This window comes from Prionailurus viverrinus, chromosome D2 (genome assembly GCF_022837055.1).
Source record: "Prionailurus viverrinus isolate Anna chromosome D2, UM_Priviv_1.0, whole genome shotgun sequence".
Classification (NCBI taxonomy): domain Eukaryota; kingdom Metazoa; phylum Chordata; class Mammalia; order Carnivora; family Felidae; genus Prionailurus; species Prionailurus viverrinus.
Genome location: NC_062571.1, coordinates 63,788,631 through 63,805,497, shown reverse-complemented (window position 1 = coordinate 63,805,497; position 16,867 = coordinate 63,788,631). Strand labels below are relative to the sequence as shown.

At 41.7% G+C, this 16,867-nt stretch overlaps 1 protein-coding gene across 1 annotated transcript in view; it reads right to left on the bottom strand.

Annotated features, from left to right (window-relative positions):
- SORCS3 (sortilin related VPS10 domain containing receptor 3) overlaps nt 1-16,867 on the bottom strand; it is a 597,388-nt gene that overhangs the window by 160,173 nt on the left and 420,348 nt on the right. The window contains exon 6 of the mRNA XM_047826472.1: nt 10,927-10,991. Coding sequence (XP_047682428.1) covers nt 10,927-10,991 — 65 coding nt within the window. The remainder of the gene's footprint in view (nt 1-10,926; nt 10,992-16,867) is intronic.

Here is a 16,867-nt window from a genome sequence, read left to right as displayed (position 1 = left end):
TTGGACAGCACCACTCTAGCATGACTTTCCTGACCCCCTTTCTACCATCCTCCCGGGAGAATCCAACTCATCTCCCAACATGAAGCTTAACTATGGCCTCTTCTGTGCAGCCCTCAGTCACTCCTCAGCACTAGGGGTACCCTTCTCTTCTGTATAGAAGTTGTTTGTGTGACTTGTCAGGCATTTCTTCCCAGAGGCTACACACACACAATCATGGAAAGCTTAGTTGGCTTGTGCTCCATATCTGGCCTTGGAATCAGAACTGGCCCTTCTGTTCCTGATGGGATTAATTTGCTTCACCTACTTGAGCCAGACGAGGCTGGCCCCATGGAATAGACCAGGGAGGGAAGAGGTATATGCGGATGCCCAGGCTCCTAAGATTGTCAGATACAATAAGAGAAACAGAAAAAACAGCTCCCTCAGGACTGCACTTAGGCAAACTTGGCGACTAGCCCTAAATCACACATGAGTCATATATGCATCGCCCTGGTGGGAAGTTAGTTGGAAGTCTCATCTGAGTGCTGGGGGGACACTCTGCCCAGGACCCTCAAGTGGCACTCCAACTGGGCTGTTCACCGCGGGGTTTCCCCAGCCAAGAGGTTGGCTGTTGTGAGTACGTGATTTGACACAGTAAGCCTTCTTTTTCTTCTCTATACTCTCTCCTTCTTATTGTTACTACAACTGTTTAATTCTTCATATTCTCTTTCCTTTATAATTAATTTTTTCCTCCATGAAACCGAAAGTATGGCTATCATGAATTACTGTTATTCAGAACACCTTCCTTTTGGTTCCAACAGCACTTTCTTTGGGAGACTTAAATCAGACAATCGTGGGCTTTCGGCACATTATATCAAAATAACAACCTGCGTGTATATCTGCCTCTCCCCTAAAACTGTGGGCTGGCTAGTCAGGGCTGGCTGTGTCCTATTTATCTGTAAATCCCCCACAGCTTAGCATAGTGCAGTGCTGATCGGATTGGGGTCTGCAAACCAGCAGCATCACCTGTGAGCTTGTCAGAAATACGGAATGTGTGTTTTAACAAGCTCTCCAGATGGTTCATATGCATGTTCCATTTGGGAAGGCTCAGATCTAGTGCAGTGGTTTTTAGTACTGCATGTACTTTAGAATCATGAGGACAATTTCATAAAGGGCCAATGCCCAGGACCTTCTGTGTGTGTGTGTGTGTGTGTGTGTGTGTGTGTGTGTGTGTGTGTGTGTGTAAGTTCTCCAGGTGATTATAATTAATGGTAAGCTTTGAGAACCACTGTCTTCACACATGGAAACTCTTCCATTTCTGTGGAGTGAATGTGAGAGGGTAAATAAACAAGAAATACAAATTTCTTTATCGACATTAGTATGAATGCCCACACATCCCTGTCTTGCTCTGGGAACTACATAGAACATTTAATTGTTGTTTCATAGCCATATCTTGTTTCTATTCTCTGAACATCCTTACAGGTTTCGAACAATTTCTACTACTCCTTATGAATCTTTCCTTCTCACCCCAACAAGTAACACAGTGAACGTTACCTTGACTTGGAAAGCACTCTGATGAGTTACAATTTATTGTGATTTTGTCTTGAAAGTCAAAAGGGGAAGAAAAAAGGTGCCTGGGTGGCTCAGTCGGTTAAATGTCCGACTTCGGCTCAGGTCATGATCTCACGGTTCGTGGGTTCGAGCCCCGCGTCGGGCTCTGTGCTGATAGCTCAGAGCCTGGAGCCTGTTTCAGATTCTGTGTCTCCCCCTCTCTTCCCCTTCCCTGCTCATGCTCTTTCCCTGTCTCTCTGAAAACATAAACATTAAAATTTTTTTTACTTTTAAAAAAAGGGGAAGAAAGAAGGGAAAGACATGTTTGCCCTACTTGTATGTTCTTGTTTCCAGCCCTATGACAGCCCAGCTGCCGTGATCATCACGTATTGTTTACAACAGGGTAATTCCAGACCCCAACACCAAGGCTCTTTCTTCATGCCTATGAGGATATAACTGCTGGCTATAATCCCAGCACCATCTGAGGTTAGGGATCCTCAAAGTGTTCTTGAAGGGGCCATCTGGATCAGAATCATGTCATGAGCATGTTTAACAATATGTCGACTCCCAGGCCCTACAGGAGACAATCTAAACCAAAACCTCTGGGGTGGATCCCAGGAATCTGCAATAGAACCAGCTTGCCAGAGGGTCATGGATGTTAAAGGTTGATAGAAACGGCCATAAGAACTGTGCTGCTAGAAGAAGCAGAGAATGGAATTTTACTGCTCAAGGTGCTTTTGAGGATAATTTACAAAATAGTAATTGGCAAATCCAGAACACGGGGTAAGTGGTCTGAAATGGGCTGATTAAGGAACAGACTCTCCAACATGGAAAAAAAAAAGTGGAATAACAAAGGAAAGTCAGGGGAAGGAAAAATAACTATTATCCAAGATCTACTAGTTCTTTTAAGATGTTCAGAGAATTGTTATTTTCCTTTTAGACATGTGAATGACCAAACAAAAGGGCTAGAAAAACTGAGGTTTCAATTGACTTCAAATACGCCAAATATAAAGAAGTCCCCTTTCCTGTGGGTTCCTAGCATGTCCTGTGTGTGACTATAAGAAGGCTATCAGCTATTCAGGAGCTGCTGGTTTATTTGTCTGCCCATTCCCTTTTAGAATACAGACTGGGGGGGCAGAGACCATGTCTCATTCCCTCTTTATATCTCTAAAAATGCAGGTCATGACTGCCATCCAGGGGACACCCAGTAAATATCCTATAAGAGAATTAGAAAGAAAAGTGAATAAATTATTAATTGTTTCATTTAACAGTGAGGGAACAGGAACCCCAAGAATTTTAGTTGCTGTCCTGGAAACACAGCCTCTCCATGGAAAAACTGAAATTAAGATCTAGGTTTCTACTCTCCCAGTCTGCTTGCCTATAAATAACTGAAGACCATTTCTCCCTGCTCCTCGAAAGGATAAACCCAAATTGCAAACATGGCCCCCAGTGGAGACAGAGCTGGAGGGATGGTGGGTGCTTCTGGTGCCTCCTCCTGGTCCAGGACTGTCCAACCCTCTGCCAGAACTTGGAGAGTGTGCTCGTTCCAGCACTCTGCCCAGGTCCACCTGCCTCTCTTGGCAAGTAGAATGCACAGGATATATTAGCAAGCACAGTCTGGCCAGGCAAGAAAAGACCTGGACACAGAGCTGGGAGTGACTAATAAGCCGCTCTGATGCACGATCCCTAAGAAGCAGGGTTCAGGACGTTACCTGGCCTCATCACAGAGGTCATTCTGTGTTCTACTCCCCTGTCCCCGTCAAGGATGTCAGACATAGGCCAGTTGCCTTCTCTATCTCTCAGCACCATTCCTGAGTTAGAAGCTAAGTTAGGCAGGATGGGGGACTAGGGAAACATAACAAGGCTGCCTTATGCCTCAGAGATGGGGGCACAGCAGCATTGCAAGTAACTGCCCAGAGCTAGAGTCTAAATGAGCTAGAATGGGTGCTAACTTTCCATCTACCAGCTGCTATAATTTAAACATACAACATGCAAACAGAAGAAGCAGAAATAAAGGAACTTGAAACAACCAGGCAGGACTGTCTAGTATAATCAATGTTTAAGGTCACAGCTAGGGAAATCACAATTCTATCATGAAAGCTTTTCTATGATAAAGGTAAAAATGGCCTCAATGCTTGGTGTTCAGTGTGGATCACAGATCAGAAAGCTACCTACCCATTTCTTCCCACAACCTCTCCAGCCTGCCTTTACTGGCCTTATCTCCCTTCATCTTTGCCAGCCACAAACCACAGCCCACAGCCTTGCACACACCACTTTTCATGGGTGAACTCTGGGAATGTGTGAGGTTCTCCTCTCTATCCAAAATGTTCTGATAAAATCCTACTAATCTCTCAAGGGCCAGATCAAAAACTTCATCTAAGAAGCTTCCCCCAACTTTCTTTTACACACACACACACACACACACACATGCACACACACATGCGCACACACGTGCGTGTGTGTGTGTGTAATCTATTGTTAAATTGGCTAACATACGGTGTGTAAAGTGTAAAGTGTGGTCTTGATTTTTGGGGTAGATTCCCATGATTCATCGCTTACATACAATACCCAGTGTTCATCCCAATGATTGGCCTCCTCATTGCCCATCACCCATTTTCCCCTCTCCCCCACCCCCTCCATCAACTCTCAGTTTTTTCCCTGTATTTAAGAGTCTCTTGGGGTGCCTGGGTGGCTCAGTCGGTTAAGCGTCTGACTTTGGCTCAGTTCATTATCTCACGGTTCGTGGGTTCGAGCCCCGCATCAGGCTCTGTGCTGACAGCTCAGAGCCTGGAACCTGTTTCAGATTCTGTGTCTCCCTCTCTCTCTGCCCCTCCCCCACTTGCACTCTGTCTCTCTCGGTCTCAAAAATAAATAAACATTAAAAAAAATTAAAAGAAAAAAGAGTCTCTTATGGTTTGCCTCCCTCCCTCTCTGTTTCTATTTTTTCCCCTTCCCTTCCTTTATGGTCTTCTGTTAAGTTTCTCAAGATCTACGTATCAGTGAAAACACATGATATCTGTCCTTCTCTGACTTATTTCACTCAGCATAATACCTTCCAGTTCCAACCATGTTGCTGCAAATGGCATGATTTCATTCTTTCTCAATGCCAAGTAGTATCCTATTGTATATATACACCACATCTTCTTTATCCATTCATCAGCTGATGGGCATTTAGGCTCTTTCCATAATTTGGCTATTGTTTAAAGCGCTGCTATAAACATTGGGGTACATATGCCCCTATGAACCCCCAACTTCCTTAGACTATTAGCAATACTCCCACTTATAACTCAACATAATATATGTTCAACCCTATGAACCCTGTGAGATTGTGCTAGAATTACTCAAATCCTTGTCTATTTCCCCAACAAGCCCACAAGCTCTCTGAGGTGGAGATAATATCATATTCACCTCTACATCCCCTCAGTGACCAGAATATGCAGATTTTAATTTTTTTGATATTTATTTATTTTTGACAGAGAGAAAGAATGATCAGGGGAGGGGCAGAGACAGAGGGAGACACAGAATCTGGAGCAGGCTCCAGGCTCTGAACTGTCAGCACAGAGCCTGGAGCCTGTTTCAGATTCTGTGTCTCCCTCTCTCTCTGACCTTTGCCCATTCATGCTATCTCTCTCTGTCTCAAAAATAAACGTTAATTTTTTTTTAATTTAAATAAACACCAGTTGAATAAAAGAACTAAGTGATCAATTAACTAATTAATTAATCATAAATGGTAGCAAGTTCTATAGAACTAGAAGCTAAGAATTGTGTGTTCTAGTTTTTCCTCACTATAGGTTTTATTTTAGTATTATTATCATTATTTTTTTAAATATTTATAAAACCTCTAGACCCAATGTGGGGCTTGTACTCATGACCTCGAGATCAAGAGTTATAAGAACTCGTGACCCTGAGACCAAGAGTTGCATGCTGTTCCAAATCAGTGAGCCAGGTACCCCCCCTCCTTTCTTTAAATACTTATTTTAGTATTATTTTTATTTTTTTAGGTTTTATTTATTTATTTCAAGAGAAACAGTGAGCAGGGGAAGGGCAGAGAGAGAGATCCCAAGCAGGCTCCACACTGCTAGTGTGGAGCCCAATGCACAGCTTAAACTCACCAACCTTGAGATCATGACCTGAGCTGATACCAAGAGTCAGTGGCTTAACCTTAATACACAGCTACCCAGGTGCCCATTTAGTATTATTTTTAAATACAAACTTTTTAAAATTTATTTACAGTAATTTTTTGACATACAGTTCTAAATTTTTAACAGATATATGGATTTATGTAACAACCACCACAGGTTGCCAAACATTTACAATACCCTGAATGATTCCTCGTGCTGCTTTCTTGTCAACCACCCTGGAAACCACTGATAAATTTCTCCATTGTTAGTTTTTCCTTTTCCATAGGATCATATAAATGGAATCCTACAGTATGTAACCTTTTGAGACCAACTTATTTCACTCAGTATAATGCCTATGAAATTCATCCATGTTCTTTACAGATGTGCCACAGCTTTGCTTACCCATCCATCCATTCAAGGATATTTAGGGTATTTCCATTCTGGGGTGATTATTAATAAATCTGCTACAGACATTTGTGTATAATTTTCAGTGTGAATTTCTGTATGGTAAATATGTAGGAGTGGGATTTCTGAATCATAAGGGTGTGTGTAAATTTATAAGAAGCTGCCAAAATGTTTTTCCAGAGTGGTTGTACCATTTTGTGTCCCCACCAGGAAAGTACGAGAGTTCCAATGGCTTTACACTCTTGTCAGCATTTAGTATTATCAGTTTTGTTTATTTTAGTAATTCCAATAGGTATGTAATAATACCTCATTATGGCTTTAATTTTCATTTCCCTAATGTATAATGATGTTGAGCATCATTTCATGTGCTTATTTGTCATCCTTATATCTTCTCTGGTAAATGGTCTACTCAAATTTTCGCCTCTTTTAAAAAAAAAATTGCATTGTTTCTTATTGTTATGCTCTCAAAGTCCCTGATCACAAGTCCTTTAATAAGTACATAATTTGCAAATATTTTTCCTAGTATCTTCACTGTTTCTTTGGCAAAGCAAATACATGCTTTTTTAATTTTGAAATCCATTTATCAATTCTTTGACTTTTTGTTCCTGGTGCCAACCCACAGTCATGGAGATTTTCTCTTATGTGTCTTTCTATATTTTTTTATAATTTTATATTTTACATTTAAAAATATCCATTTTTGAGTTGCATTTTGTGTAAGTTGTGAATCATAGGTTGAAGTTCAGTTTTCCCCATATGGCTTTCCAATACTTTCCACCACCATTTGTTAAAAATAACATCCTTTCTTGACTGGATTCATTGTCCCTTGCAACTGTGCTCAATTTACTTATTAGTTGTAGGAACTTTTTATTTTTGTATATTTCTTGGGATATTCTACATAGACAATTATGTCAATGAGAATAATAATAGTTTTAATTTTTCCTTTGCAATCTATATGAATTACATTTCATTTTTCTTCCTTTATTGCACAGGCTAGGACTTTCAGCATAATGTTGAATATGTGTGTTAAGAATAAACATCCTTTTCTCTTTCCTGCTCTTATGGGGAAAGCATTCAGTATCTCATCATGAAATATAATGTTAGTTGTAGGTCTTTTGTAGATGCCCTTTGTTGGAAGTTCCCTCTCATTTCTAGTGAGTTGAGAGTTTTGTGCTTTAGTTTTCATTCTATCACTAGCTAGCTGTGTTAATTTGGGCAAACTTTAGTCCAGACTACCACATCAGAAAAAAGGAAATAAATGTTGTGCCTTTTTGTGATGATTAAAAGATAGAGATGTGTGTGCATGTGTAAATGTATGAGTAAGAAGGCCCTCACCACACAGCATGAAAGAAAAGTATCATGCATTTCATTAGGATATACAAAAAACAACATCTCTAGGTTAATGCAGTCTTGTTATATACATTTTCTAAGTAAATATGGGTTAGAGGCAATCAGAATATTAACTACTGAAAAACTGATTTTGGAAACCTAAAAAATATAACAGGATTAATATATACCATATTTAACCTAAGTGTGGCACATGACATTTATTCCTGTTGTACTTGCTTGTTTTCTTCAATTCTTGACAATAGGCCAGATACTATTATGTTTTTTTTGCATTTTTAATCTCATAAAATTTTGTGGCAGTCCTGCACCATAGGCCTTATCCAAATTTGGATCAGAATTGTTAAACTTTTGGAAAATAGGTTTAAACTTAATGTGAGAAATTACCTTAAATAGACAAACAAACAAACAAACAAACATGGGTGCTGTCCAGGAGTAGAAAAGGATGTTTCTAATTAAGCCTAAATCTGGGAACCTGAGGATACACTGTCAGAAGTTTTCAGGGATGGTATTCCTACATAGACAGGAGGTTAGATAGTCATACAAAGTGTTTCCAACTCTAAAATACTACAACCAGCACAGATCACATCTAAGGCATAAAAATGTTGACATGGAGGGACACCTGGGTGTCTCAGTTGGTTAAGGGTCCAACTCTTGATTTTCGGCTCAGGTCATGATCTCATGGTTTGTGAGTTCAAGCCCCATGTTGGGCTCAGTGCTAACAAAGTGCAGCCTGCTTAGGAGTCTGTCTGTCTGTCTGTCTCTCTCTCTCTCTCCTTTCTTTTTAATTTTTTTTTAACGTTTATTCATTTTTTGACAGAGAGACAGAGTGACAGTGGGGGAGGGGGAGAGAGAGGGGGAGACAGAATCCGAAGCAGACTCCTGGCTCCGAACTGACAGCACAGAGTCCGACGTGGGGCTCGAACCCACGGACCGTGAGATCATGACCTGAGCTAAAGTTGGACGCTCAACCGACTGAGCCACCCAGACACCCCATCTCTCTCTCTCCTTTCAGCTTCTATCCCAGTGGCTGACTCATTCTTTCTCTTTTTCTCTCAAAACAAATAAATAAACATTAAAAAAAAAAGTTGATATGGGAAGCAAAGCCAAGATAGGAACTGTACCAAAAACTGGCCTCTAGATCATCTGCGGCTACTGTCTGCTCTTTTCCTGCTGCCCTATTCCTCCTTCACACCCCTACATCTCACTCTTCCCCCAGTTTCTTTCTCAGCAATAAGAGTCAGATAATATCATTTTGAATCCATTACTCTTATGATCACTGCATTTGAATGTGTGGCATTATTTTCTTAAATCTTAAATAGCTTTTCTGTTAAAAAAATACTTTTTTTTTTGTTTAAAGAGTATGTGAACCATCCCTCATCTTTGCCTGCTTCAGAGACTTACATTTATTCAAGGACCAAATGCAACCAAATTACATGGAAAGGAAAGGAAAGGAAAGGAAAGGAAAGGAAAGGAAAGGAAAGGAAAGGAAAGGAAAGGAAAGGAAAGGAAGGGAAGGGAAGGGAAAGGAAAGGAAGGGAAAGGAAGGGAAAGGAAGGGAAAGGAAAGGAAAGGAAGGGAAAGGAAAGGAAAGGAAAGGAAAGGAAAGGAAAGGAAAGGAAAGGAAGGGAAAGGAAGGGAAAGGAAGGGAAAGGAAAGGAAAGGAAGGGAAAGGAAAGGAAAGGAAAGGAAAGGAAAGGAAAGGAAAGGAAAGGAAGGGAAAGGAAGGGAAAGGAAAGAAAAGGAAGGGAAAGGAAGGGAAAGGAAAGGAAAGGAAAGGAAAGGAAAGGAAAGGAAAGGAAGGGAAAGGAAGGGAAAGGAAGGGAAAGGAAAGGAAAGGAAAGGAAAGGAAAGGAAAGGAAAGGAAGGGAAAGGAAGGGAAAGGAAGGGAAAGGAAGGGAAAGGAAGGGAAAGGAAGGGAAAGGAAAGGAAGGGAAAGGAAAGGAAAGGAAAGGAAAGGAAAGGAAAGGAAGGGAAAGGAAAGGAAAGGAAAGGAAAGGAAAGGAAAGGAAAGGAAGGGAAAGGAAGGGAAAGGAAGGGAAAGGAAGGGAAAGGAAATGAAAGGAAATGAAAGGAAGGGAAAGGAAGGGAAAGGAAAGGAAAGGAAAGGAAAGGAAAGGAAAGGAAAGGAAAGGAAAGGAAGGGAAAGGAAGGGAAAGGAAGGGAAAGGAAAGGAAAGGAAAGGAAAGGAAAGGAAAGGAAAGGAAGGGAAAGGAAGGGAAAGGAAGGGAAAGGAAGGGAAAGGAAAGGAAAGGAAAGGAAAGGAAAGGAAAGGAAAGGAAAGGAAAGGAAGAAAAAAATCAAGTACTCAGCAGAATATAGTAACAAACGCTGGTCATCTTCTAAAACTTTTAAAAAGAAAAAGAAAACAAATAAAATATTCCCCAAAATGCATGTTTCTGGCATGCACCTGTGTTTGGCATCAAAAACAGATTTATCAGGGACAAAGCGCATGCAGTTTTACTTAATGTATTCTAAATGACAACCCAACGCCCACAGCCAGGTCAAAACTGACCCTCCTTACATCTGTACCTTTTACAATTTCCATAAAATGTCTCTCCACTTGGTCAGCCTATAACCCCATGAGGTGGGGAGAGCAAGGATGAGTGTTCTCAGATAATGGAAGGACTCAGTACTGAGATCAGAGGGTGTTTCCCCGGGCCTTAGGGCTAGTGCATGGAACAACCCAGGACCCCAACTCACAGACTGGGGCCTGTTCCACAGCATTCCTCCATCACTACTATTTCCACAGATTATTTGGCTCTATTGTTGACCTAGGCTAATTATATTTTCATCTCTTTCATTTATATCATATATTTTCACACATTTCATGTGTTTTTAAGTTGATTTTCTTGGGTAGGGAAGAGCCTTATGATAATATGATCAACTCTGGGAAGAGTAAAATGCTTAAGTGGTGCAAAATGATATATGTTATCGATTTCCGTGTAAGACATGCGCAGGTGCATACCGTGCAAAGGGGTCATGTATTCAGGATCCTGGGATTCCGCTGCTTCTTTGCAGGGACAAGAAACAGAAAGGGTTTGCTCACCACTGTATCTCCAGGGCCTAACACAGCACAGAGTAGCCTGACCCTACATATTTGTAGAATGAATGAATAAACAGTTTTGAAAAAATTGCCCAGTGACTTTTTTGGGTAAGCTTGACTATATGAAGGGTTCATTTTTAAAGCTGGCAGTCCCTGTAATTCACCATGTGAATGCAAAATAGCCTGATGAGCTATGGACATTCCTATTCGAATTACACTGAAGATGCCAGGAAATTACTAACAGGAGCCTCAAAATTCATCACATTAACTCACATCCCCAGAAAATTCATTCCTGAGGGTGTATTTCAGTGAAACATCTCCCTTGGGACCAGAGGCCTCTCCCCCTACTCTGAAAAATAGGATGGATATGGCAGTAATGGAGCTCAGGGCTTTTCATTTTCCCAAGCCATTAAAATGCAAATTAGGGGAGGAGGGAGCCTTGCAGGCAGAACCCCCCTGGCCTAGCCTCCAGGCCTCAGCACTCACATCCATCTGCAGTCCGCACCTCCATGTGCACCAGGTCCGCCTCCTTATCCAATCCGGCCACCGACCTGGGGAAGGAAGGAGAGACAGTGACCACATGGAAGGCAGACAACAAAGTGCAAAAAAGAATTCAGGGCTGACTATTACTTGGAAAGCCACTTTCTCAAGAGGGCCTAGCCTGCATTGTGGGGACCCACAGAGGATGGCCACTGGTGAGCCTGGCAGATACAGCTGTCACCTGCAATGGTCACAACTCATGAGTCCCGGAATGGCATTAGGGAGTCGGTGGCTCTCAAAAAAACCATAAAAGAGTACAAAGTCCACAGTAATACAGGTCTAAATCTCTGTCCTTGCCTCTTCACCACCTGGCACCTAAGAGGTTCTCTCTACCCCACCTCCTTCCTTCTCCCCTCACACCCAGTCTTGCCACACAGGATTCCTTCCAGCACTTTCTCCCCCTTGTCTTCCCACTGGGAGTGTTCTGTTCCCTACCCTGATCTGTCCTCTGGATGAGGGTGGTTAACCTCCACTCAAGCTGTTTACTTCAAGACACTGTTGCCCTCCTGAGTTTGAGGCTATCTGCCCTTCTTTCCTCCTGCCCCGGAAACAATAAGTGTTTGGTGACACACATTAAAATCTAGTCTGACAGGAACAAAATTCTCGGAGTGATCAGAGTGGGAAACCTTAAAGGTCTATGGCCAACAGCCAAAAGCAGGCAGGCTGAGAATCCTGACAAACTAATCCTTGTGGGCCTCTGACCTTCCATACATAAAGCCCCAGTCAGCCATCTCCCACATGAGGTATCCAGGCCAGAGGTTGACACAGAAAGTCAGCTAAAAGAGGCAACACAGACATTAAAACATTCATGCACTGAAGAGATCACATAATCTACTCTCCAGCAAGTTCTTGCTTGGTCTATTTACTCTTATTTTAAATATCATTCTAAGATGGGATTTCTGGTTTTCCAGTCTTCAACAGGTAATAAGTGGCAAGCTAGAAAGAAAAGGTAGAATTTAAAATTGTGAGAGGGGTGCCTGGGTGGTTCAGTTGGTTGAGCATCTGACTCTAGATTTCAGCTCAGGTCATGATCCCAGGGTCATGGGGTCAAGCTCTGTGTTGAGCAGGGAACCTGCTTGTATTCTCTCTCTCCCTTTCCCTCTACTCCTCTCCCCTGCTTATTCTCTCTTTCTCTCTCTCTCTCTCAAAAAAAAAAAAAAAACAAAAAAAAAAAAAACTAAACTAAATAAATAAAATAAATAAAATAGAAATTTAAAACAGTGAGCATCAATAGCTGATACCCAGATAGCAAGAAAAATAGAAAAAAACCTATGAAAAACAGACCTAAGAACTTAAAACCCAATGCTTCTCCCTGGCCCTTGGGCCATTCATTACTCTATTAGAGGGCCATTCATTACTCTATTGACATCTACGCTAAAGAGAGAACAGAAAACAGGAATGGGGGGGGGGGGAATGGCATCAGTGCACTCTGTTTAAGAAAGTAGGTTGCAAATGCTATATGTTAGGAAAAATAAAATGATTTTTATTTGTTCAAATGAAATGATTATGTTTTGAATGCCCAAAGCTGTTACTTAAAAATCTCACTTATGATCATCAAAATACTGTATTTTAGTTTTTGCTCACCTCAGTTGATCCTAAGGCAAACTTCTAAGGTAAAGAGAGCAGGTATCATTAGCTGCTTTGACCAAAGGGAAACTGAGGCACAGCAAAGTTGATGTTTGTCTAAGATCACAAAGGGATGAGGCCAGAACTAGAAAGACTTATTGATTCCTCAGCCAAGAGCAAGTCATGTCTTTTTGGCTCTTCTCCCTTTTGCTTTCCATGTCCTTTGTATCCAATGGTCTCCTTGTCCCCTTTCTTCTCCAGCTAACTCTCACCCTTCCTTCAAAGCTCACTTGGCTCACCCCTCTGGCAGCCCTTCCACTCTTCATGTTGCTGAAGAGTCCTCTATCTGCTTCCATAGCATCTGCACATTGGTGGTTCTCAATGTTGGCTGCTCATGAGAGCCACTGGAAGAGCTTTAAATATCTGGATGCCCAGGCCCCTCCCCAGACCAATGAAATAAAAATCCTTTGGAGATAACGAGGAAAAAGCTAATAAAAATAAGATAAAAGGGGCCAGCCAGATGTCCAAGGCTGGATACTCCCTTTGCATACTTTTGGCTTCTGTAATCTTGCTTGCCTCCTGTGTCCACCAACTGCCCAGATAGCAACACTGATAAGATCCCCTTCCCCTTTTTCTTTTTTCTCTCAACCCTCTACCATCTCAGCCATAAAAGAAGGCCGATGCCAAGGTTCGGGGCTCAGCCTTTGGAGCTGACTCCGCTGGGTCAACACTGGTGTGCAATAAATAGTCTTTTCCTGATTTCCCTAGTGTGTGTGGCTTGTCTCTTCCTGGGCACCGAGCATTTGCTGTAACAATAAGATGATGGCATCGGTAGTTTTTTTTAAAGCTCCCAAGTGACTTCTATGTATAGCCAAGTGTTAGAACCACTGCTTTGCATGGCTCAGTCATATCACTTATGTCATTGCACTTGCCTGCTGTACTTGGATATAAATTTTAACAAAGTAGGACCCTATATATTTATCTTGGAATCCTTGGCACTTTTGTGCTGAGTATATATCAGGGGCTACCAATGTGTTTATTAAATTAATATATTATTCATTTAATAAGCAATCCAGTCTACTATGATAATGCCAAAATTACAATGTGAAACTCACATTGAGTCATACAAACAGAGGGCTGAGGTCATACAAACAGAGGGCTGAAGCTATCAGAATGGACTTTATGGACACCTGCTCTGTTTTACAGTCTCCCTTTCTGTTTATAAGCAAGTTGGTATTGTCAGGATAAGAGGATTCTCAGGTATTCTTCTATCATTCCCCCAAGGTCAAGGGCAGGGTAGAATGGACAGAATTGGAACCTGGTTCCAATGACCAAGCCTAACTGGTTATCAAGTGCTATTCTATAACAAAAGAAAAGCCCTTGTCTCTTAGGAGCTTAAAACAATGCAAACACCACCAATAAAAAACCAGAAACCATTCCCTAATTCAGGATTTCTCACTCCCTCCTATCTATCTAAAACCTTATCTTTTAAGGTTGAAATTGAATCACCTCCTGGAAGCTTTCCCTGGTCACTCTAGCTTACATTGATTTAATTCCTTTGGACTTCTACAGAATTCAGAATCTGGATCATATATCCTCTAGCATTTGTATTTTGATTAAGTTTTTGCTTCCCTAGAGCAGATCTCTGCAGTCTTGGCTATCTTAGTACCCCTATAATCTTTCCATCTTTTATAGAACTATTCTACCCAACTCAAGCCATGTGCTTTGTCCAGGGTCATCACTTACAGCAGCCCACCCATCTGAACCCCCAGGATGGTATATGATCCAGCATGATCATGAGGCATCTTGGCTGTGGTGATTGGAACATGTCAGGACAAGTTAGAGGACTTCCTCAGAATTTCTCTAACTGGAGCTCATTAGAAAGAATTGCTTTTCTTCTCTACTCACCAAGTCAAGACTGTTGAGAGAAAATTTTCTAGTCTGATAGGGAGAATAGGTCTAAAGGGATGATGTGGATATAATACAGAAAGATTGGCATTGGGACAAGGAGTCTCATAGAGAGGGAGAGAAAGGATGATATGAGGACAGTGGTTGAGACAAAGACAGACAGAGGTTCAGAAAGAGACAGAGTAGACCAAAATGGCAGCACAGGAGACTCCTGAGTGCCCTTCCTCCCAGGTACACACTGGGTATAGCTATATATGGAGCAATTCTCTCTGAAAGATATCCAGAAACTAGCTGAGTGACTCCCACACACCGAATGAATGAGAAAACACCCACACTGAAATGGGGAGAAAAGGCTAAGATACACTCTCACCATGAACCCCACCTCTGGCACAGTGACACATAATCAGGAGCAAAGGGTTTGGCCTCCATATTTAGCATCACAACTTTTAAGGCTTGCATCAGAGGGATGGGACCCCAAAATGCCTAGCTCTGAAAGCCAGTGGGGCTTGTGTCCAGGAGACTATAGCAAACAAAGAAGCAATTCTTCCTGTGTGCAAGAGCAATCACTGAAGCTATTGCCCTAGGGCTCAGTGCACCTTCCCCCAGTCTTTCCCTGAAAGTGGTTTATCTGCATACTTTAAAAGCTGCTGCCTGAGGGCTAGGCTTCTAATTTATCAGGCTTTGAGGGGCTGTGATCCTCCTCACAGACTGAGGAAGCCCACTGATACCTCTCCCATCTTCTCTCTACAGCCCATTCCAAGTTGCCAGTAGCTCCCTGGAAGGAGCTGTGCTACTGGAAGGACCACACCCCAGCTTTTAGGGTTGCTGCCCAAGGGATGGGTCCCCAGATCACCTGGCTCTGATAGCCAACAGGGCTTCATTCATGAGTCCCAGAGGACTATAGCAAACAAAGAATCCATTCTTAACCATCTACTTCCCCAAGGTTCAGTGCAGAGGAAACAGGTCCAAAACACCCATCTTCTACTCTTTCCCTGAAAGGGATTTATCTGCCTACCTTAAAGGCTACCGCCTGAGGGCCAGGCTTCTAATTTAGCAGGCATCTGGGAACTATCTGCAATCTTCCAAAGACTGGGGAAGCTGGCAGATACTTCTCCTACCATCTCCCTCAAACCTACTCCAATAATAAAACCAAGTCACCAGTATCTCTATGAAAGGAAGTTGTACACGTATGTGGCACCTCAGCTCTTGCAGTTGTCACATGAGGGATGGGACCCTGGATCACCTGATGCTAGTAGTAAATGGGTCTTGCATTCCTGAGGCACTAAGGACTGTAGCAAGCAAAGAAATAGTTACTAATGGGCATAGCAGCACCCTTACCCCTTGCAGCTACACACCTGGACCTAGCACTGAGGGAGATGGCAAAAAGGCCCACCTCCCAGTTTCTCCTTGAAAGTGGCTTATCTACATACTTTTCCAACTTGTGCCTCAGGAATCAGCTTCTCATAAGCCTGTATCTAGACATTGACTGTAATCCTCAAGTTTGAGATACTGACAGGACTTGGGATACTCATGACTACTAAAAGCCACTAAGAACAAAGGAGGCCTGGACAAACACAAAGTTGAGAGACAGCTAAGAGCTCAGTCAGGCTGGTCAATGAGGTTCATCTCCTACATGAGGTCACTCTGTCAAGACTGGAAAAGGTGGCTGTTTTATCTAATGCTCAGAAACCAACACAAAGAGTCAAGGAAAATGAAAAACAAACAAACAACAACAACAACAACAAAAACAGAAATATACGTTTCAAACAAAAGAACAAGATAAACCTCTGGAAATTGATCTTAAAGAAATGGAGATAATAATCTACCTAATAGAGAGCTTAAAATAATGGTCATAAAAATGCTTAACTGAGGTCAGAAGAATAATGCATGAAAACAGTGACAATTTCAACAGATAGAAATATTAAAAATTACCAAACAGAAATCATGGATCTGAAGAATACAATAATTGAATTAAACAACTGAATAGAAGGGTTCAATAAGAGACAAGATCAAGTATAAGAAAAAAAAAATCAGTGAACTCTAAGATAGAAGTGGACTTCCTCCAAAGGAGCAAAAAAGAAAAAAGAATTAAAAAGAGTGAATACAGTTTAAGGGACTTATGAGAAAACATACAATAGACAAATGTTCTTGTTATAGGGTTCCAGAAGATTTGAAGAAATAATGGCTGAAAACTTCCCTAACTTGGTGAAGGTAACAGGCACCCAGACCTAGGAATCCCAGAGAGTTCCAAAAACAATGAAACCAAGGAGAACCACATAAGACACATTACAATTAATAAAACCAAGGAGAACCACATAAGATACATTACAATTAAATTATCAAAATTTAAACACAAGTAGAGAATCTTAAAACCATCAAGAGAAAAACAACTTGTTATACCCAAGGGAATCCT